Source organism: Oryzias latipes, chromosome 21 (assembly GCF_053564925.1).
Source record: "Oryzias latipes strain Hd-rR chromosome 21, Olatipes_Hd-rR_3.1".
NCBI lineage: Eukaryota > Metazoa > Chordata > Actinopteri > Beloniformes > Adrianichthyidae > Oryzias > Oryzias latipes.
The window spans coordinates 18,728,937-18,750,493 of record NC_136257.1 but is presented as its reverse complement, the minus strand read 5'-3'; the positions used below and the strand labels follow the sequence as shown (position 1 = coordinate 18,750,493).

At 38.1% G+C, this 21,557-nt stretch overlaps 1 protein-coding gene across 49 annotated transcripts in view; it reads left to right on the top strand.

Annotated features, from left to right (window-relative positions):
• The window catches only part of tns1b (tensin 1b), a 172,524-nt gene that overhangs the window by 140,437 nt on the left and 10,530 nt on the right, over window positions 1-21,557 (top strand). For 16 of the 49 annotated variants that reach the window (XM_078939385.1, XM_078939382.1, XM_078939380.1 and 13 more), the window contains 7 exons: window positions 683-812; window positions 1,270-1,337; window positions 1,545-1,665; window positions 14,397-15,893; window positions 16,898-16,978; window positions 19,316-19,497; window positions 19,587-19,725. In XM_078939385.1, coding sequence (XP_078795511.1) covers window positions 683-812; window positions 1,270-1,337; window positions 1,545-1,665; window positions 14,397-15,893; window positions 16,898-16,978; window positions 19,316-19,497; window positions 19,587-19,725 — 2,218 coding nt within the window. The remainder of the gene's footprint in view (window positions 1-682; window positions 813-1,269; window positions 1,338-1,544; window positions 1,666-14,396; window positions 15,894-16,897; window positions 16,979-19,315; window positions 19,498-19,586; window positions 19,726-21,557) is intronic. The other 33 variants (XM_078939381.1, XM_020712939.3, XM_020712927.3 and 30 more) reach the window with 7 other exon arrangements.

Here is a 21,557-nt window from a genome sequence, read left to right as displayed (position 1 = left end):
AGCTTGGACGTACTTTGGACTCTATTACTTCCAATATGGGGAATGATTAAATACAAGGAAGTAAAAAAAAAACGGTTACAAAAAAGTTAAACCTTGTAGAGATTTTTGAAAAGTTTTAGTGTATTGTGTTTCTATCCTTCATGATGAGTTTTGAGCATTTTTGAGACTTTTTGAGCGTTTTTGGTTGATCCGTGGCAAATGATGAGGAGACACGTCTTGATTTCAATACGTGAAGCTTTATTTATTCATATGCAAACAACTGAAATAAGGGGGGAAAATGATCATATATATTAACACAGAATCTGACCGCGCCCATAGCAACTGCAAAGACTGTTGGGTGTGAGGCCCAAAGGCAAAGGTAACACCACAGATCCTGCATTAATGCAGATCAGGGTTCTGACACTTTTATATCCAATTTTTTTCTACGGAATTAAACTTCTCCCGAAACAACCTATTTTTTTGTTTCAGCTGCAGAAGCAGGCATTTTTTTTACTCCTCTTGCACCATAAAACACTTTTCTTTCCAATTTTACACTACATTTATTTTATTTTACTGAAGAAAGGTGAAATTGTGTTACCACTTATAGATGCGATCATTCTGACTTAAGTCTCCTGATTTAAAGTGGGATCTTCACAAAATGAGCTTGCTCTGCTTGCTGAATCTTATCCTTGTAACTCTGCAGCTCAAGTGCTACCACAAACGTTACCGCAACCCGTGCAGAGATGTCATATTCCGGGTTCAGTTCCACACGTGTGCTGTTCACGACCTAGGACTTGTCTTTGGGAAGGAAGAGCTTGATGAGACATACAAAGGTAAAAAATGTCAAGACCTCAGCTTTATTGTAATGTTCTGTATTACAATATTTAAAAAGTTGTTAATATGTTGGAACCATGGAACGTTAGGAGGATTTTTTTAGTACAGTGACTGAAGATTAGTCTTTAAAATAAATTCGATCTCATTTATAATTGTCTAGAAACATTTAAACACGATCATAGTTACCACAACATACTTTGTTTTGCTATTTGTTAGACCAAATACATTAAAATACTTTGATTTTAACAAACAAGAAGCACACAATGGGTTGTAGTGTGGCAGCTATGTACTTTGTTAAAAAGTTACTTCGTAACATTATTTTTCAAAAGTATTTTTTCCCCCATTCAATTTGTAATTTTAAAAACCTTTAAGGGAAATGATTACCTTTAGGCCCATCTTTGACATCTCAGTTTTCTAAAGTAAAGACAAATGTAACTGTTTCTGTTCCCTGTGCAGATGAACGATTTCCAGAATATGGAAAAGTTGAGTTTATTTTCTCCTTTGGACCAGAAAAAATACATGGTAAGTATCAAAGTGTTCACTCCCATGGCTTCACTAGTTATCGTTACATATTTGGCTGTTATACCATAATTATGTCATGATCTTTTGGTTTTAAACAAATAGCCATTTTGCTTTAAATTACAATAATAATATTTTGCAATTGTGACATTTAAACAAAGTTTGGAATTCGAAGATTCACATTTTCTGCTCTGTCCCTTCAAATTTCTGGTCAAGGTATGGACCACCTGGAGAACGGGCCGAGCGTCTCGGTGGACTACAACACACAAGATCCCCTGATTCGATGGGATTCCTATGAAAATTTCAATCAGAGCTGTGAGGACGCCACAGAAGGTGAGAACAATAAAAAGAAACTCCTGAATGCATCTTGCTCTATGCTGATGGTGGTTAAGCTAAATGCAAATGATGTCAGTGTTCCAATTCCCTCATTATTCCCAGACTATATAAAAAGACTATATAGTGTGGTACTATCAAGTGCCCGGGATATTAACAAAATTTGGACACTATTTTCTCTTTTTTTTAACGCCAAATGTGGCGTCCCCCATTAGCCAAAGTAAAAATCAAATACATAAAAAAATGTTATGGAGACTATTTATGAATCCTCTGTGATCTGATGACGAAAACTTGAATGATTTGTAAAAAAATAATAATAATAATAATTTTTTTCGAATGACAAATCTTTGAAACGCGACACATTGTGGTCTATATTAGCCAGTCTACACCGCAGAAAAAAGGCTCTTAGTGAGCATTAAGGCACTCTGTTTTTTCACAGAGGATTTTAGAATTGTAGATTCAGATGGCGAACCCCCTATTTGGTGCACCAAGTAGTGAGTAGTGTGGGAATTTGAGCACAACCCAGGACTTTATGTTAAAAAACTCTGATGCCTCTCAATAGCCAATCACACAAATCCTTGCAAACTTTGATACATCTATGGGAATTACAAAATACTTTTGAAAGGCTCTGCTCCTCATTCTACAGACAATCCTTTGACTCTTTTGGGAGTACTTTAGATTGGATTTAGGCAGGCTCTACTTGTGACTGCAGAAATTCTTTTTATTGGTGCTTAGGGAGAGTTTGGACTTTATTTTGGTCTCTCTTGAACTGGTTCTCTTTTGCATTCTCAACAACACATGCCAACCTTTGAAACAAGGCTGCCCTTGTTCTGCATGACGCAGGAAGCAGATTCTGATCTGGTCTTGATGGAGTTTAAAGACTCCTTTTTTTGTTTGACAGTTTCAACTCTAAAACTTACATCATGATGGGATCATACTGAGGTCCCACTGGACATGAGTGCGAACATCAGAATGTTTAATGAGGGCAGCAGCTGTGTGGACATATAATAACTAATACTTTTTCACTTTTAAGCTTTGTTTCCATGACCCATTTAATTATTTTCATAAAAGCAATGGATCCTAAATTTATAACCAAGAGGTTTGTATTTTTGCCATACTCTGAACAAAAAAAAGGTATTTTAAAAGGGAAAAAAAGTATTTCTGTGGCTGTGCTCATTTGTGGTAAAATTATCACAGTAGAAGAAAAGCCCCAGGAGACCTGTTGAACTGCCTTTTAGAGGAGCGCAGTGCTCACATTCTTCATTTCAGCCACAGGCATGTTCAGAGGCTTCCTTTGGAGAGGGTGGTGGTCAGTCTGCAACCAAAATGTTACTTTTTACACCACCCAAAAGTAGAGACAATGTTGCACCCCCACGTCAGGGCAAAGAGACATTTCATTTGTTCTCCAAATGCATTTTTCCACAATTGATTAAGATTTTTTTCTTTGTAAAAGGTCGATATCTATTCCTACATCAGTTTATCATTTGGCTTCAACAAATGCTCATTTAAAAGTAACAGCTGTTGAATAAAAAGTGATGGCTGTTTGGTGATTTAAAGTACTTTTTCCTAAAATAAATCATGTAGATTCTTGCTGCCTATCTGATGTCTAGAACTACGCTCATGTGTTTTTATTAGGTTCCCAAATAGTCAAAGGTCAGAGGTTACTTGGCCTCCCTCTATCACAGCCAATAAACTGTTCACCCTTCTTACACCCAGCTTAAAATAGGCTCTGCTAAAATAGAAAAGACACAAGTCTTCTATCTGTTTTAGTAGAGTGTGTCATAAATGAGTCAAATTTAATCGCGTCCAGGATGTCTGCTTCTTCTTGTCTACTGTTGCATGTCTAAAAAGATGCTGAGCTCACAAACACCCGCTATCACATCATCAGTGAGCGTATAGAGACTTGAAAGCAACTGATCAGCCTTTGTGTAAAAAAAACTTTTACCAACGAGAAGACATTAAAATAAAGCTCAGAGGTAAGAGTTTCCAAAGAGCTAAAGTCTTTCCATTTGCCATTTGGCTTCACATTTGTTAGAGGTTTATTCCTCTGACAGAGAAGCATTTCAAACCTGTCAGAAATGAGAAAGAGACAATTTTACAAGAGATAAAAAGAAGATGTTTGATTAGTTTTTTGTCAGAATCAATATTTGTTTTTTGTTTTTTTGAAGAGACAACACTTTGACTTTCAGTTACAGTTTATTATATTTTCCACACTTACAAGCCTTCTTTTAAATAAAAAACAAAAAACTACACTATGCCTTATAATCTGGAGTGCCTTATTCATTGTGGTTGTGCTTACTAATGTTACAATGATTTTACAGTTTTGAGATGTACACGGCACTTTCAAACAAAGTTGGGTGTTATTGTGAACTCGGTAACACAGCTATAATGAACAGGCAGTATCAGACTGTGTTTTTGTTTACTAACCCTAATAAGGTTGGGAGTTAGCATAGTCACAGTAATGTTTATTTAGCTGTCTGTCAGTCTGTTTTTTTACCAGTTGCAAACAAAGTTGTGAGTTACAGGTGTTGTGAATATGCTAACTCGGCTAACGTGTAGCATGTTACAAACAAGTTCTAGAGTTACTGTGAGCGCAGTTGATAAAGTTTGACAGACTGAAAGTTTTATCTCTGACTTGTTTGTTTTGTTTAATACGCCTTGTCATATGTCATATGTCATTTTCTTGGGTTTTTCCAATAATTATCAGGTTTGTTTGATCTATCAGCAAATTTTCAGAATGAAGAACTGGCTTTAACCTTAACACTTAAGATGTTACTGGTGACACAGAAATAAAACCTGCTTTTACCCTTTAGGTGAACAACATGAATCAGCGGAGAAAAGCGACTTTTTCAGATCGGTTTTGAAACGTTATGGGTTACATGTGCTCCATACAAAGTCATAAGTGATGTCATGCAGCCACTATCCTTCTTTATCAAGTGTCGACAAATTTCGACACTACTTTAAAAAAAAAACAACAACTAAGAGACAGGATGAAATGTTTTGATTGAATCAACTATTTTTCTTCCCTTTGGAACAGTTGTCAATTAAAGATTGAGACAGAATTCATACATTTTCTGTAAAATTTAGGTTCTTGACTACTATATTTGTGACACATATAAATAGAATAATCTTCAATATCATATGTCATGGAATATAAAAGAACATTTTTTTTTTATTTGTAATCTAGTCCTTAAATGTTAACCAAAATTGCCAAAAAGACACTCTTTATCTTTATCACTTTAATGACATATTACAGAAGTCTGACCACAGAGATTGGAAAATGAATCATAAAATGAGAAAACTTGTATTAAATAAAAACTTGCTTTGTTTACCTGGCTCTTGTTTAGATTCCTTTCATGTTTATAACAGCATCGCCTGGAATCGAACCTTTTCTTGAAACAGCAGAGCTGCTGTAGAAGCAGACGGGAGAATCTGAACGATAGGCATCTACAAAGGCTGTGAAAGGTTACTTAAGGTTTTGAATAAGTAGACAATCCCTTGTGGTGGAACAATCCCTCGTATTAATCTTTAGTTTTTGATTCCAACGATTACTTCAGCGGGCCAGCTGTGTCTGACAAACCAGGCAGAAGTGGGGAAATCTGAGAGGAAAAAAATTAAAAGTGAAAAGAAGTTGGAAAAAACTTTAGGATTAAATAAAACAAATTTACATAATGTGTTTTTTCATCTAAAGCTTTATTTTAGCAAATGTGCTGTTTATGCATTGCTCTTTTACAGATACCTCACCCTGTTTAAAATAAGTTTAAGAACTGTTTTACTGGAACCTTTTTTCCCGCTGCTCTCTCTGCTGTCTGAGGAGCCGCAGGAGTTAAAGGCGCGCTCCTCTGCTCAACTGTGAAGCGTTTTTTGTGCGTTCACAAGAGGAGTGACGGGGAATGTCAGTGTGGGTCTGTGCACACTGCCACTCAGCAAACAGACGCTTCCACGGTGTTACATTGGGAATTTGTGTTGAGTGTTTCTCCAGTTTCCCTTTGGCGAAATGCAGCCAATGCCTTTTGTTCCGGCTTTGATAGTTGTTGGAAAGTAGAGCTGTGAACGGACATCCACTCTGCTCCTTATGTAACGCTGAGGAGAAGAGATGAGCTGTCACAAACTCGGCAGCTGGCATCTTTCACAACATGTGAGTAGCATGCTCTGTAGTTATGTAGGTTATGGACAAAGCAAAAACTAGTTTTTTCTCAGCTTTGGAGCTTGAAGTCTTATATTATTCATGCATTTTTTACGTTTTTGTATCTTTTATTGCCTTAAACAGCTAAATGTTTTACAAAAGATCTTTTATGTCATTTACTTCAACATTTAGTGAGGAACGGATAACTGTCAAACTTAATTTGGTCAAACTAGAACTTCTTCAATTTTTTCTTAAAGATGCTGTATTTACCCAATGACCGACTCCAAACATGTTTTTGATGTTTTTAAAATGTTCTTGTAGCATTTTCCTGATAATGAAGGACATGTATTAAGTACATTTAGCTCAAAATTGTATTCCTGAATATTTTTTTATTCAAATTGTTTTGAATCAGTAGGTGATAAAAAAAATTCTGTTTGCAAAAAGAGCTTATTTGTGTCGTAGAAGATGCGCAGGCCATAATAGGGGGCACATGTAAACAGAGAGCTCTCAGCAATGAGCAACTTTAAATGCTTTTTCTTTCTTATTTTTTTATACAACACGTTGGATTCTGTATCATGATTGATTGTTGACCAATGTCAGTCAACCTCCTTGCCGTGTCTGCTGTACAGAAAGTGTGCAGTTTGCCAAGTTTGCATATATCTTTTATCGCGAGCAGATCTTTGTTTTCATTGTCTAATACTAGACTTTGTTTTTCTACAAAAGTTTGAACTATGAGTGTTTAAAAAACACTGAAAAGGTTTTTATGTCTGAGAAAAGTGTATAAAGTGTGTAAAGAAGGATTTGACAGCTTTAAAACATCTATAATTCCACATATAATTCCATGTAAATTTCACCAATGCATGCCAAGTCTTAATCTGTAATAAAAAGAGAAGGTGGAAGTTGAGGTGGGGGTGGGTCATTCCCATCTCATCTTAGACACCAGGAGTCATGAACTAAAAATTCCTCTGTGCATGGTTGGAGCCAACGCAGGCAACAATGTCACTAAATCTGTCATCAAATTCAAATGAGACTCATTTAAATGCGTAAAGCTTTAATTAAGTCAAACCCAATTTAAAAGTCTGTTTTAGAGTCATATGATCATTTCAATGTAGTGAATAATTGTAAAGTCAGACCCTAGATTAGTAGTTCATGTTGGTTTATCTACCTTCTTTGGTTGCAGAATAGCTTCTACATTTGTCCAGTCTAATGAACTTTTTAATGATATATGGTAATGAAAAGAAATGTGATGGAACTGTCTTTTTTCATCATCATGTCAGCTCAGCAGAGCGTTTTGTACAGTGTGTGCATTCTATCCACTTGTGATATAAAAAAAGTCACATTCCTCCATATAAATGTGATTTCACTGAAACAAACACAGTGTTGGGCTGCTGAGTTTTTTCAGAAGGGTGCAGAGGTGAAACTCCCTAGTGTTGGCAACAAGCTTCCATGCCATCAATCCCTCTGTCTGGTCGCCGGCTTTGGGGAGGATCAGGCTGCTTTGACTCCAAACTCTGCACAGTCAAGATTGCATAACAGCCAAGACAGAAAAACAAAGTCTTTCTGCTTAAGACTGCATTTAACACAAGATGAGAATAAGCTTGCTGTGTTGTGGACTGTCCTAGCTTGCTCCATGGTTGTTGGGTCACACAGAGTTCTGAATGCATAATGCGGGGATTACATTGAGCAAAAAGCCTTTTTTAGGACATCCAGATGAGGCTTTTTTGTGCTGTCTGCACTGGACCACCAAGTTAAAATTAGCAAATCAAATTAGCATATTAAAAACTTTGTTTCTATTGTGTGAGCACTGCAGAAATTGCAGACAGCTGTTTATCTGCTTCTGATGATTTGTAGGAATGAATGAGTTGTTTGTTATCTCCTCATAGATGCAGCTGGTTCCCAGATTACAAACACTTTTTCCACTCCTTTCTCTCAATTCACCTATGTATAACTGACTTGTCCAAAAAAGTTGTATAGAGGAGATAGGACACATTTATTACTATTTTCAAAAAGATGTTCTCAAACTGGCCCTACAGGAGACTATCGAACTGTCCAAGTTCTACCCTGCCTTTGTCCAACAGTTGCTGGGAAAGGCTGTATTAACCCTTTGAATCCATAAGGGATTAGGCCGCCTTAAAAGATGGTAGGGAGGCCATAATTCTCAGTTTAAAACCAAATCATATGGTTTACCTTTGAACCTACTGGTGGGGAAAGTGAATCAGTCCCAAGACATACCAGTATGATTACATTAGAAGTGTGTGCTCCATTTAAAAAAGATTTATTATTTATTTTATTATTACATATCATAAGTATTAGAATAGGAAAACTGAATATTTGTCTTCATTGTTACTTGCTTATTAGCAAATTATAACCCAAAAATCGAGGTTTAAACCGTGTTTTGGGTAAAGTGAATTGTTGCATCCCAAGAGGATGGATGGATGGATGGATGGATGTTCTTACACCGTTTTTCCCAGAATGGTCTTGAAACGGTTTCCTAATGTATTACTAAAACCCTTTTATCTTGGTCCACTTATTTTCTTTAATCCCTGCATTAAATCTTGTCTTCCCGATTCTACAAGAGGCAGTTTTATGCGGCATTAAAGATATCTTCAAATAAATAGCATTAAGAATAGCAGTAGTATAAAACTATTTTTTCTGCAAGCAGATCTTTTGATCCCATAACGCATTCCCTTGTTTCAAATGGTTTTAGGTGAGGACACCTTCTGATCACAAATAACATCTATTTAATGGTTACTTCAATGGCTTTTGTGTTTTTTGATGTAAATAGAGTTTCTATGATGGGTTATTGGGAAATTTGGGTTACATGTTTAACCTTTGTCCTATCTTAGATGACCTAACCCTTACATTGACGTGTTCTTCCTACCATAACAAATGTGGATAAAGGTGGAAAGATTTCATGTAATCCATGGACACCAGTGAAGATCACAAATCATTGAAGAAAAAAGGATCAGCGCACTGTCTAGTGGGTCTAGATGACCCAACTCCCAATGTTAAAGTGCCTAGGATAGCACAAGGGTTAAGTTATAATGTTATAACATAGTACCGGTAATCATTTGCTACAAGTACACGCTGCTAAACTGTGGTTACTACCATCCTGTGGTCTTTCATTTTAGTTTTAAATAATCCTAACATGGTGGTGACATTATCAGAAGTAATCAATAGCATTTTCTGCTTCTTCCAAGCTTCCTTCCATTATGAAGCCTTTTATTCTGCAGCCCTAAAGAAAGAGCATTCGTTCTCATCGATTTAAAGTAACTTCTGATGTATATTTAATGAGTTCCTCAGCTGTGTGCTTACTTAGCTTCTGCAAAGTTCTTTTGTTGAATTTGACCAAGAAATTTGGGTCCGTAAATGTTCACATTTGCCAACCTTTGAATGCACCAAATAACATTTTGAAGTATCAAGTTTAAGCTCATGACATGGCATCTTTGTGTTGGCGGATCAAGTTTTGAACGTTTCTCTCGCCTTTTTCCACCAATCGTTAAAAGGTATCATCTATCCTCCTCCAAATAAGCAGCTGTGTTTTTTAAACCTTGTTCTTTTTTGTGTTAAAACTTCACCTGAGCTCTAATTTACAGTAATGGCAAGTCACAAAATCAATAGTTTAGCCATTAGCTTAGCTGTCAAATATGGACCAGTCATTACTAACACACTTCAATACCAGAGGGTGCGGCTTACTTAGGCTCTTTATTCAGAACAACCTCAAAAGTTCACATTGATGTGTGTTTAGTCTGCTGTTAGTGTTTCTGTCAATGCCCTATATGCACATAGACACAAAACGAGTCCAGAGTGGCACATTTGCATGTTTTTGTATGCTAGCTTCAAAGGAAACACAGTATTTCTGCTCTGAAGGAGGGGGTCTATTGCTTGAGGGGTCGGAGCTCAAAGTTCAAAGATGAAGAAGTCATGCAGTTGCACCATCTGTCTTCCTGAACCTCAGAATATCTAGCTTCGCCCTCCCTCTGGAACCCCATTTCTTTGCAGAGTAATGTTAAATGCAAAAAATCTATGAAACATTTCAAAGTTAGATCATCACCTTATACTTTTTTTAAAGTATTTTAAACCGCTACTCCTACTCCTGCCTTGGAAAAGTGATGCAACAACTCAAACCGTTTTTCATGGCAAACTGGTCAGACATAATTCACTGTCCCCTGCTGTTCTTTAATCACTTAAGGCTGTGAAGAGAGCATTGCTAACAGTCTTGCTTGAGTTATGCGCTATAGACGATTGACTATTGACTTTACTTCACACAGATGCGCTACAGACCCTCACACATCCTCCTGCCCTGTCTCATCTCATAGATGAACACTGCCAGGGGTTATTTGTACTGGCTTACAAGGATTTGCTTTAAGCCAGTAAAGAGCAGAAGCAGGCATGGCACCACACACACACACACACACGTGCTTATGCAGGCACACAGACTACTGAGACGGAAAAAATATTCACCTGTGAATTATAAAGACTAATATGGTGATTAGTCACCTGATGTTAAAAGAAAATCAAAATGTTCTTGGAATTGTCTAGATTGTTGTAACCATTTTTTACACTGTACAAACTGAATAAAACAAGAAGCACTTAGTAAAGCTTAAAAATATAGTCTGAGAAATGAAAAAATAAAGTACTTTGTGTGTCAATCTTGATTATATAAGAGAAAGTGTTTTTATCCATGGTCTCTAACCTTTGAATTTGCTTAAAGGCCAAGTCCGATAATCTATTGATATATTCTAAAAGCTTTTCCAGGTTTTTTTTAATTATGATCAAGCCGTTTTAATCTAAAAAAACAACAAGAAAAAACACTCAAACACTCTCCTGCTGGCTTACAGCCCCTCCCAACCCAACCCAACATAACCGGTGCAACAAAAATGGCGAACAACATTGGAGCTATCCAGCCGTACAGTTTTGAGCCAGAGACCAGCAGGGACAATGAAAATGAAGACGTACATACATCTAGTCGTCTACAAGCAGATGCATCAGAATGGAATAAAAAAGTGAGCTTGTGGCCTGCCCAGCATATTTCCTACATCACAAATACAATCTTTTTCAAACTGCATTTTATTTGGTTTACTCCTTAGTCACTACAATTTGAAGAAATACTCAAACTTGCCATTTTGAGCTTAATTTTCTTTATATATGTCATCCATCATGAAAAAAATGTTACAACAACATGCTAGAAACACTAAAAACACTATTTTTTATCCGAGTGAGTCTTAAAACTGAAACAAAAAATAAAAGAAGATGAGACTATGGGAACATACTCTTCATCATCAGAGTTATGTAAGTGGTTGAGGTCTGCTGTTTTGCATTGCAAATGAATTGTCTGTCCTGCATGCTAATGCATACAGATGTTTAGATGACATAAACCTCACCATGACCTAAAGATCTTCTGTATAGGGATGTGCAATTGGTGCCTCACAATACAATATGTATTGCAATACATCAAACAACTGATCAAGAACAATTTTTCGATATTTTTTTATGACTTAAGCAAAACTCTATCTCAATATTAAAACACCTTTTATTGTAATAAAATGTTTGCATTTATTTTATTTAATGATCACAATGTTAATTACTGCAACTGTATTTCATATGCAAGTTGCTTTTACCCAAGTAAATTCTTAGCGCTTTTCTTCTGGTAAATGAAGATGTATTTGTTCTTAAAGGGAACAGTCAATATTGTCCGATTTACAAATACCACTAAACCAATACAATATTAATTATATTAATATTAATACCAATACCATACCAATAAAATTGTGTAGGTTGTGCATGTCTTATAACAACGAAAATGGCGAGTCTGACTGAATATTTTACACAAGCTGGTTCTTGCTAGATCTTGTTGTTTTGGTGCAGTGTAGACCTGGTCAAAGTGGTTCAGTGGGCTGTGCTGCCAACTAGCGGTTGGGGGTTTGAGGAGAAAACACGACACTAAAGGACGCTCATAAATAATTAAATAAATATCGTCTTGACAGCATTTTAAACTGATACAATTATCGCCAAATGAGAGACTGCAATATATCAGCGAATCGATGTTTTCCTACATCCCTACTTCTGTATGTGGGTTTAAAACAAGTAGCTACCAAAAACCATATCTACCTCCCTCTAGACTTTCCTGTTGCACAATGAAAGTTGATATATTTTTTTATTGGTTTCTGTTCAAATCACATCAGCAGTCACGTTTCACGCTCGAAGCTTTTCTATTTTCTCCATCTGGCCGCAGAAGGGTGGAGTTTTTCCTCTGCTTTTAGGCTAGGAAAGAGAGCTTGTTAAAGAAGTTGTTGGAAGACATGCCTCTTTCTATTTAACAGGCTCAGCAAAACCAGACGCATCTGTATTGATTTGTGTTTTATTGATTTGTGTTTACACATTTGTGTTTTAGTTTACTTCATAAAAGATAATACGACATTTAGGGAAAAAAAAGTTTTTACCATCTGTAGTATGTGTTTTAAAGAAGCACTTGAGTATTAAAGAGACTGGACTACTGGTCCCCCCAACAGCACAGTGCTTTGAAACTCAGTGGCTTCTTTGGTCCCGCCTCCTACCTACACATAACCCTGGCTGTTGTGATAAATATCCCACATGCACACTCATAGCAGGGGATGTCTTTAGACCAGAATGAGCTCTGAAGCAGCCAGGGAGGACAGCAATTCTCTGGCCACACATTAAGCTATTCTGGAGAGGAAAGGGATCAGGGGAAGCCGCCAAAACCAACGCCCCAACCGCTGCTGCAATCCCTCCTGGCGCTGCCCTGGGAGTTCCTCTTCAGGGTTCCTCCCAGGATAGATTGAGACCGTACTATCTTCTATTAGTCAAACAGGTAGAGTTTTAATATTTTTTTTTCTGCTGTGTCCCTAAAAAGACTGGAACCTGATGTAAAGCAGCCTGTTGAAGTGTTGTTTTCCTATCTAGTGAGCTCTCAGCTGTATGCCTAATCAGTGTGGAGTCACATGTGGCCACAGGGCAGGTGATAAAAAAGGTGCTGAAGTTAGTTCACAAGGCTCTTCTTTCACGACGGATGTCTGTTTATTGGTGCGACTGCTATATTAGATGTATGTGTTAGTGGGTATGCATGCGCAGTGTGATACGTTCTTGATACTTGAGTGTTGTCTATATATGAGTCCTGATGACTTCATTTTGAGCTTCTCAAACAACAACTACTAAGTCATTGACCATTTAAAGCTTTTCTAGACTTGTTCTTGCAGTTACACATTTCTATTTCAATAAGTGTCATTTTAGGCAGTTTAGGTCACAGGAATCCCGAAGCGCACTTATTTTTCCAATATGTCATCTACAAAACAATTTTCATTTGACATTTATATATATTTATATTGGATGTTTTTGAAACCTACCAGCACTGAGAGTGGAACAGCGACAGTGGCCCATTCCTTTGGCAAGTTGCCCTCGGTCATCCTTGGAGATATTGCAGTACCTAACGTGTACGCCCACTGTTCTCCATTACAGAAGCCTGTATTCACTCAAGTCAAGATAAAGATATCTGTAAGCACAGACAGCACCTTTGTGCAGCTTCTGTCCGGGCTATAGAGCTGATTTGGTCCTACAGTAAGTGAGAGGCTTGTCTTAGAGGTTTATTAGAGCAGTATCAAAGGAACAGACTACCAGCGGATGCATTTTGTCTTCATTCTTTCAAGTGGGTGTAAATAAGAAAACTTTTACTTAATGAGGCAGTCTACTGCTTATTTTGCTTACGTAGAAATGTCTGTATCGAATCGTCATGTTTTTTGTAGTTGATCCAGCCACCTTTAGTGTTTTTGGAGTAAGAGCTGCAAATTAATGGTAATGCAAGTAATGTGTGTCTGCTTGCCCATGACTTATGCACATAACACATGTTTAAACTTTCTTTCTGTCAGTTTCAGTACACTCTGTTTTAGTTGGTTTCTTAGGCAGGAAAAGCCTTTTTCCCTACCAGTCAGTGATGCAGATTTTCCAGGGATGACTACATTTTTCTGATTGGGGCGTCCTGTTTTTTTTTTTTTTTTCATTTAGTCATGACAGTGTGTGAACCTACAGTTTATGTGCCTTCTTTGAATGCTATGAAGCATTTTGTCTCAGATTACAGTTAAAAATCCCAAACCCAAAACGGTAATGTTCCACATAACCATTGTTATGTATGGGGTCTTTTATGCTTTTATGGGACTAATGATTTATACCACAGAAGTGTTAAGTAGTGTTTGATTTGCCAGTGCAGTTCAGAAGACACAGGTTTATGTTATTTTCTTCAGAAGTGCAGATTTTTTTCGGGCACTGCAAACTCCTTTTTTTAAAGCGAGTTCTCTAGATAGTCTTGAGCTTGTGTTTAATTTAGCTGTAGCTGATTTGCCTGTGCTCACATGGCCTATTCCTACCCATATTTCTCCTGCCCACTTTTGTTTTGGATTTAAAATGTTTAATTTGATGGCAGTAAGTCAGTGTGTACCCTACATTTGCCCTATGTTACCTGCTTTAATCTTATGCTTTAATCTTGACGGAGTGAATGGAGATAAGCAATGGATGGATGAATTTTGTTTAATAGGTTTATCAGAATTGGATTTTTTTTTTAAGTTTTGTCCTTTTTCTCTCCTTTTTATTTTAGAAGTAATCCATACCCAAGGACCTTTGGACGGAAGCCTGTATGCCAAAGTTCGTAAAAAAGAATCTCTTGAAGGAACAGTCACACCGAACGGCCTTCCGTCCACTGCTGCAGAACATGCCCTGCCTGCTGTGGACCACGCACTGTCTGTGAGCAGCGACTCAGGAAACTCCACTGCTTCTATCAAAACTGATCGAACAGATGAAGCAGTTCTTCAGGTTTCCACAGTGAGCCAGACACACATTCCTGTGGGTGAGGACTTACCCACTGTCCATCACCCCCCAACACCTGTTCAACAACCAATAAGTCCTCAAGAGAAGAAAGAGCTCGAACAACTACTGAGTGGCTTGGAGGGGCCCATGAACAGACAGGCTTACCTGTCCACCCCAACATCTGCTCCTGGAGGGATGCTCCACCTTGTGCCCGCCCAGGTCCATGTTAACGGGAACAATAGCATCGACCGAGAAACCGACATTTTAGACGATGAGCTGCCTACTACTCAAGAGGGCAACAGCGTGGACAGCCTGGGAACTTTTTCCTCCACGGATGGGCGGGCTACACCAGCAGATCTGTACTTCCAATCTGAGCCTGTCATCAACGGCCAGGATCATCTGCCATACCTGGAGCGCAGCGTCCCAGAGAAACCCCTGGAATTCACCCAATCCAACGTTGTCAAATCGGACAAATCCACGAGTTTGAACCAAAACAACACGACACCGTCCTCTGCCAATTACATGGCTTTTCAAAACAGCAGTCTGTATCGCTCTCACTCATTTGGCACAGATCTAAAGTCAATGCCACCGGCTCCCACCCGCACTACAAGTAGCAGGGATGCGGTCCAGCGTGGTCTCAATATTTGGCATCAGTTTGGAATACCCGAGGAGCCACTTACTGAAGGTCTTACTTTTAGTCCACCTCCTTCTGTAGGAATGTCCAGCCACCACAGCCTGCCACAGTTTCCTCATCGCCACAGTGCCTCCCAGCAAGAAATCGAGCAGTCTATTGAAACCCTCAACCTTCTTATGTTGGACCTGGAACCAGGCCTTTCCGCTGTGATGAAATCCCAAAGTGCTCCATTGAAGGAAAACAGTTTTGTAGTAACAACCCAGCCTTCCTTCTCTCAGAACCAAGCCAGGCTCTCTTATCAGGCTGATGCTGCCGTTCATACCCACACTGCAGAGCCATCCAGCTTAGGCAGCCAGTCACTATTGGCTCAGATGATACAGACAAAGCCTAGTACTCCAGAGCCTGCACCTGTCCACAGACCTTTGACTTCTGAAACAGTTGGAGCCACTCTTTCCTCACAGGTCTTCCCTTCCACAAGTGGTTCTCTTCAGCAAAAATCCATCAGCACATTCCCTCCAAGTACACAGCTCCATTCCTTGGAGGTCTCTGAACCCCAAAGAATCCCCACTTCTGACTCAACATCACCTCAACTAAGAGAGCGCGAGCCCGAGGAGGTCTGCAATGTTGAAGGTCTGGTGGCCCAAAGAGTAGCTGGTAAGATCAAACACTCATTTCTTTCATGCCAACACATAGCTTGTCAACCCAGTACTCGCTGCAAATCTTGGTAATAAACTTGACCAGTTATGTCGGCCAATAGAAGTCTGCATCTCTTACATGCTTTTATTTGAGGTCACAACATGTTTGGCAAGAGGGATCAGACTAAAATAACTGTGCAAAACATGTTGTTGATTGACAAAACCTGCTAAATGCTTGTGAGCTAAAACATCAAGCAGAGAACTGCAAGGATAGACGAGCACAGTTTATGAAAATTTTAAATCTCTTCTCACCCTTCTTAAACTTGAACCTTTTTTTTCCTCTCGACTACAGTTCTACATGGATTACAGACCCACTGATAAAAAAAAGTGTTTTTAGTGTTTCTAACATGTTCTTGTGGCATTTTTCTGATGATGGAGAACATATATAAAATAATAAAGTTTAAAATCATTTTTCCGGGTATTTCTTTGTTCAAAACGATTGTATTCTACAGTTAAGTAGAAAATATTCTGGGCAGGCCACAAGCTCTGTGATCCATTCCATTCTGATGCATCAATTTTCAGACAAATAGATCCATGCATGTCTTTGTTTTCCTCGTTCGAGCTGAGATCTGGTTCAAAACTGTAAGGTTGAATAGCTCTGATATTGCTCGCTATTTTGGTTGGATGGGTTATGTTAGGTTGGGGGTGTGAGTGGCTGTAAGCTAGAGGAAGAGCAAGTAAACAGTAGGGTGATGGGATGTTGGGTAGGGTTTCATGCCCAAAACTTAGAGGCGAATTTCTAATTAACAACTGCCACCCAGCAGAAACTATGCCGTAGTAAACAAAAAGTTTTTTGATTTGGCTAAAAATGGCATAATCATAATTAAAAAAGCACCAGGAACGCTTTGACAATATGAGTGGGTCTTTAAATAAACATTGCATACATTTGTTCTTTTTTAGGCCAGCTTTCATCTCTCTGCTTTTCTTACTTTATCTTAATCTTTATTTCATCATTCATCCCAGAGTACACGGCTCGCGCCCAAAGCGCCATCCCAAGCATGACCTCCGCTCAGTCTGATCATCGTCGTTCTCACTCCCTCTCGGGTTGGTTCTCCCATCCTGTATGAAGGAACCCTTAAAAATGAAAGGACAGATCCTTTCGAAGGGTTTCGTGTTTTGCTTCTGCTTAACCTTTGATTGCAGTGGGGTGCATTTATTAATTGTGTATGTCTACAGTACGTTTGGTTTATTTTTAACATAAAACTAATGTTTGACATGTTTAATCAGAGGGCAGCATCATCAAAAATTAAAAAAACATGCTTATTATCCTCTTTATATGTGCTTGAGATTAGTGTTTGTTCTGAGTTGCAAATTTTTTTCTACTGAAAGTAAAAGAGTCACCCTAAATGTGGCACTGAAAAATCCCTATTGGATAAGTTTCTCAAGAATGAGACAAGGGAAGCACAAAGAAGGCTCTGTCCCTTGCCAGGAGACCATGTCACAAGATCTGTTTTGCCAAACTTCAGGAACAATACTGAGTCCCGGACACTGGCCTCATTCAAAGCTGCCTTTTTCATTTGCTCCCTTTTCAAGATTTACAAAGACCGACAGAGAAAGTGAAATGCACAAGAAAGACAGCGCTACTGATCCTGTATGTGTCCACTGAGAGTTAGTGACCACAATCCAGACGTTATTGTATAAAGCCCAGTCTGGGCCCTCTACCACAGACAGCAATATCCTTTCTGCAAAGATGCAGCAGTCTATCAAAATTAGATGTTAGAGTAGACTTTAAACTGCTAGGCTGGACACAACTATTGATTAGGTGATTTTTGCTGTCATCGAGAAATAAGACGTGCACAGGATAATTTCTCAAGTACAGCTGTATTGTAACAGGATAAACGAAGTCTTAAAAGTCTTAAAACAAAAAAAGGGGGTTAAAGTATGAGTTTTGGGATACTGAGTGGTAAACACTTTGCTTACAGTCAGGCAAAGTGTAGCGTTTGACAGCACTCTGTAGGAAAGGGTGCATTGACCACATCTGGTTCTTGGTTTTTAATCAATGATGCAACAGTGGGTGCGTTCTGTTTTGGGGCTTTTCAAAGCTGTCAAACCCAGTGGTATTTGGCATGCAATGAAGTATTTTATGCTTTATTTTAATCAATAATGCTCACAGATGGCATTAGTCTCACTTAGATATGCAGAATTTATTGCTTTTAATTGAAAATAAATCTTTACAAGTTTCATAGAATAGAAATAATGAAAAATTGGGATGGTTAATTTGGCATTTAATCAAAGCATTTTAACTCCATGTGGTTTATTGTTTATTGGCAAAAAACTGAATTCCTGACAATTTTGAATGTCAGCCTTATCCATCTATAGCCAGTAACTCCTCTCTATAGACATTTATTGCAGTTGTTGCATTCTGCATGGTTTCAATATTTTTTTACTCTTTTAAACCCAATCAGAGATTTTAAAATGATCTTATCCAGAATCGTGTCGGCTTAAGCTTTAAGTATTCCCGGGATTTCTCAGCCTCAAGAGTTCTTTGGCAGTCTGCTCTATGGGGACATGTAGACTTGAGTCAGCTCATCAGTAGAAAGCAAAAGGGAAGTGGAAAACAGGCAGGCCGGTTGATCTCAATGACTAGGACTGGGCAGCTCTGGTTTAAACCCAACAACCTTTCATGTTGCTCTTGTTTATTGGTCTTCTGAATACTCACAACTCTTTGATCTAAATTACAATAATAAATCAACTTTTTGATTATTTAAGAAAAAATGGGATGCACCCTCAAGTGTAACATTGTAGGGGAGGAAACAGATAAACTGAACTGCCTCAGAACAAACACACCACAGAATTTACTGACTCAGCTTGTTTTATATTAATACAAAATACAATGGTGCTTTTTTCACCTTTTTTCTCCCTCTAATTATGCTCTTTTACAATAATGAGTGGCAACAAGTGGTGGTCCCACTTTTGAGCTTTGATGTATTTGCCAGCTTTTCCTGCTTTGCTTGCTCTGTGTTACAGTCACTGGTCTCTTATTGGCTTATGAATAATAATCTTCTTAACTCCATTGTTGTTTGTTTTGTGTTTCAAGCATTTTTGAGAAGCTCTTTAGCAAGATTAGCTAAATTTATTGGCATTTTAACAAACTGTTACAGTGAGTGTATCTACTTTTTATTGTTGAGTTTTCAAGTATAAATATTTTATGTATTAAAAAGACTTATTACATATTTTAGTTTAAAGTTTATTTAAAGATCCTCTTGCATGTTAAATGCAAAATTTTGAGTTCACAAAGCATCATGCTAATGCTTTGCAAAGTGTGATCCTCTACACACAGTGAGCATCCACAGAGGCCGACAGTGATGGTGTTAAGCTACCTGAGGACCGTCAACCTGGCTTCTTTTTTTTAATTTAACACTCATTTATGCAACATCTCAGGTGTCCAGGCACGTACAGCTTCCTTTGAGGAGCCTTCAACTCTTCCTCGCCGTCGCATCACCAGTGAGGGACATTCTGATGACGGCAAATCTCCTGATATTCCGATGCGCTCCCCAATTCGATGTGTCTCTCCTGAGTTTGTCCATGCCATAGGAATGAACCCCGGTGGACGACCAAGGGAGGTATAAAATAAACACGGGCTATAAAAACACTCATTTACTTTGTTGTGTATTGTGGAGTTACATTCTCATCCCAATATCACCCATTCCAGAGAAATCTGCACAGCTACAAGGAGGCCTTTGAAGAAATGGATGGAGGACAAATCAGTCCTACACCCACAGTTGGTGGTGAGGTGTTTCCCCAAACCCCTGCCTTTCCCATGTCACCGCAAACCCCTTACTTCAATCTGTGTAAGTCTTTCACCCGACAGACAGATGGTACTGTGGAGCTTGGTTACATAATGAAGTGATTTATGCTGGAGGTTGTATATATCTTTTTATCACGCTACTTATTTTATCTAAGTGAAAAAAATCTGGTTCAACTTTGAAATCAAAGATTCAAACCTAGCAGTCTTTTTAAAAATTTTACAATGATTTACAGTCATAAACCCTCACTTTTTCTTTTTTTAAGTTTTGCTTTTTAGTTTTCTTTAATCTTTTTCCAAAGAGGCAATCACAAAAACACAAAGTATATTTTTAATGCAAATTTTGTGGGTCGTTGGGCAAAGTAAGCGGAATCAAAATGTCACCTTTAGTGTTGCCTTAACACATTTTGTCCTTTCAGGTCTACCTCACTTTGTTTACAGTTTTTGAAGAAATCACAGCACTTAACAAATGAGTTTTTTCAATTTACTACAATAGGTTAACAACTGAGAAGATGCACTTAAAATAGGGATGGGTACCGTTTGGATTTTATAAGGTGCTGGTGCTGACCCAATACTTTTGAAATGGTTTTGGTGCCTAAACAGTCCTCAAACTGGCGTTTAAAAAATGAAGTGATTTTTTTTTTCTCCCCCCAAAAATATTTAAGTGTGACTTAGCAGCGTTAGAAGGAGAGCGTTCAAGTTTGAGCAAGATGCTGTATTTCATTTTTTCTGACAGTCAATTAACAGAAAACAGAAAACATGTATTTCTGCACTTTTATACATCAGGTCACTGAATTAGAATCTTTTAGTTTGAATTACGGCCAAACTTTTGCTCGCTTTGCCTTTGGCAATTTGACTAAAGCTCCAAGTACCCCATTCTATAGGAGGCCACCCACAATACTTCATGTGACCATCCGTGAGGTTACTTCTTTTTTTTTTTCCTGAAATCTGTTTTTTTTAGGAGTTTTTCCTTACCGGGAAAGAGGGTCTAAGGGCAGGTATGCCCAGTTTAGCTTAGTCTGTTTAATTTATTTTAGCAATCACCTATTGTAGTTTATAGCTAATTTTAAGTTTTGTAAAATTAGTAAACCTCATTTAGACAACTGTGTAGTAATATTGGGCTATAAAAATAAAACCTAATCTAATTGAATTAAGAGGGTCAGCTGGAGATTTACAGCAAAATTGAATAGAATACACCAAATTTTTTCATACTGTTCAGCTAGTACCATATACAGTGGTACCAGTACCAACTTGGCACAGAGTTTCTGTACCAATCCCTAACTAAAAGACAAAATTAACACTACTTTAGTTAAAGATAAACACACAAACTCATTCTCAGCCCACCCATAATCAATGGAGGTGCATCTGTGTTCAAAGAATTGATTGGGATTCTTTGGTAAGTGGAAGATGCACAATGCCTGTACCAGAGTTCCACTGTCCCACGTTGTCAGTCATGTGGAGCTGAGCCCTTTGTTCTCCCTGAGTGACCTTTCACCCCTCATTTGTCAGTCCTGCAGTGCTTTGGCATGACAGTCACAGGAGAGTGGCACTTTCTTTTAAAATTGATCAGTTTACCTTTGCTGACAAAAACAGGCTGATCAGTAAAAATGAAGGTGATGCAAACTTGCAATATTTCTGTAAAAACTACCATTTACCACAACATCTTACCAGTTGCTAGTCTCTGTGTTCCTGTTGTCATTCATGATTGCATTTCTCTCCCTGCAATATTCTTAGCTGTCTATAATTTATTCTTTTGATAATTGTACCACCAGTTTTTCCCTTTCTAAATGACTTATTGTGTTCAGCCAAGAAAGGGACTGGTAGAGCAGTTCATAATAAGTGTCTCTGTTAAAGCTCTTTATGCAATTTTTTTAAATG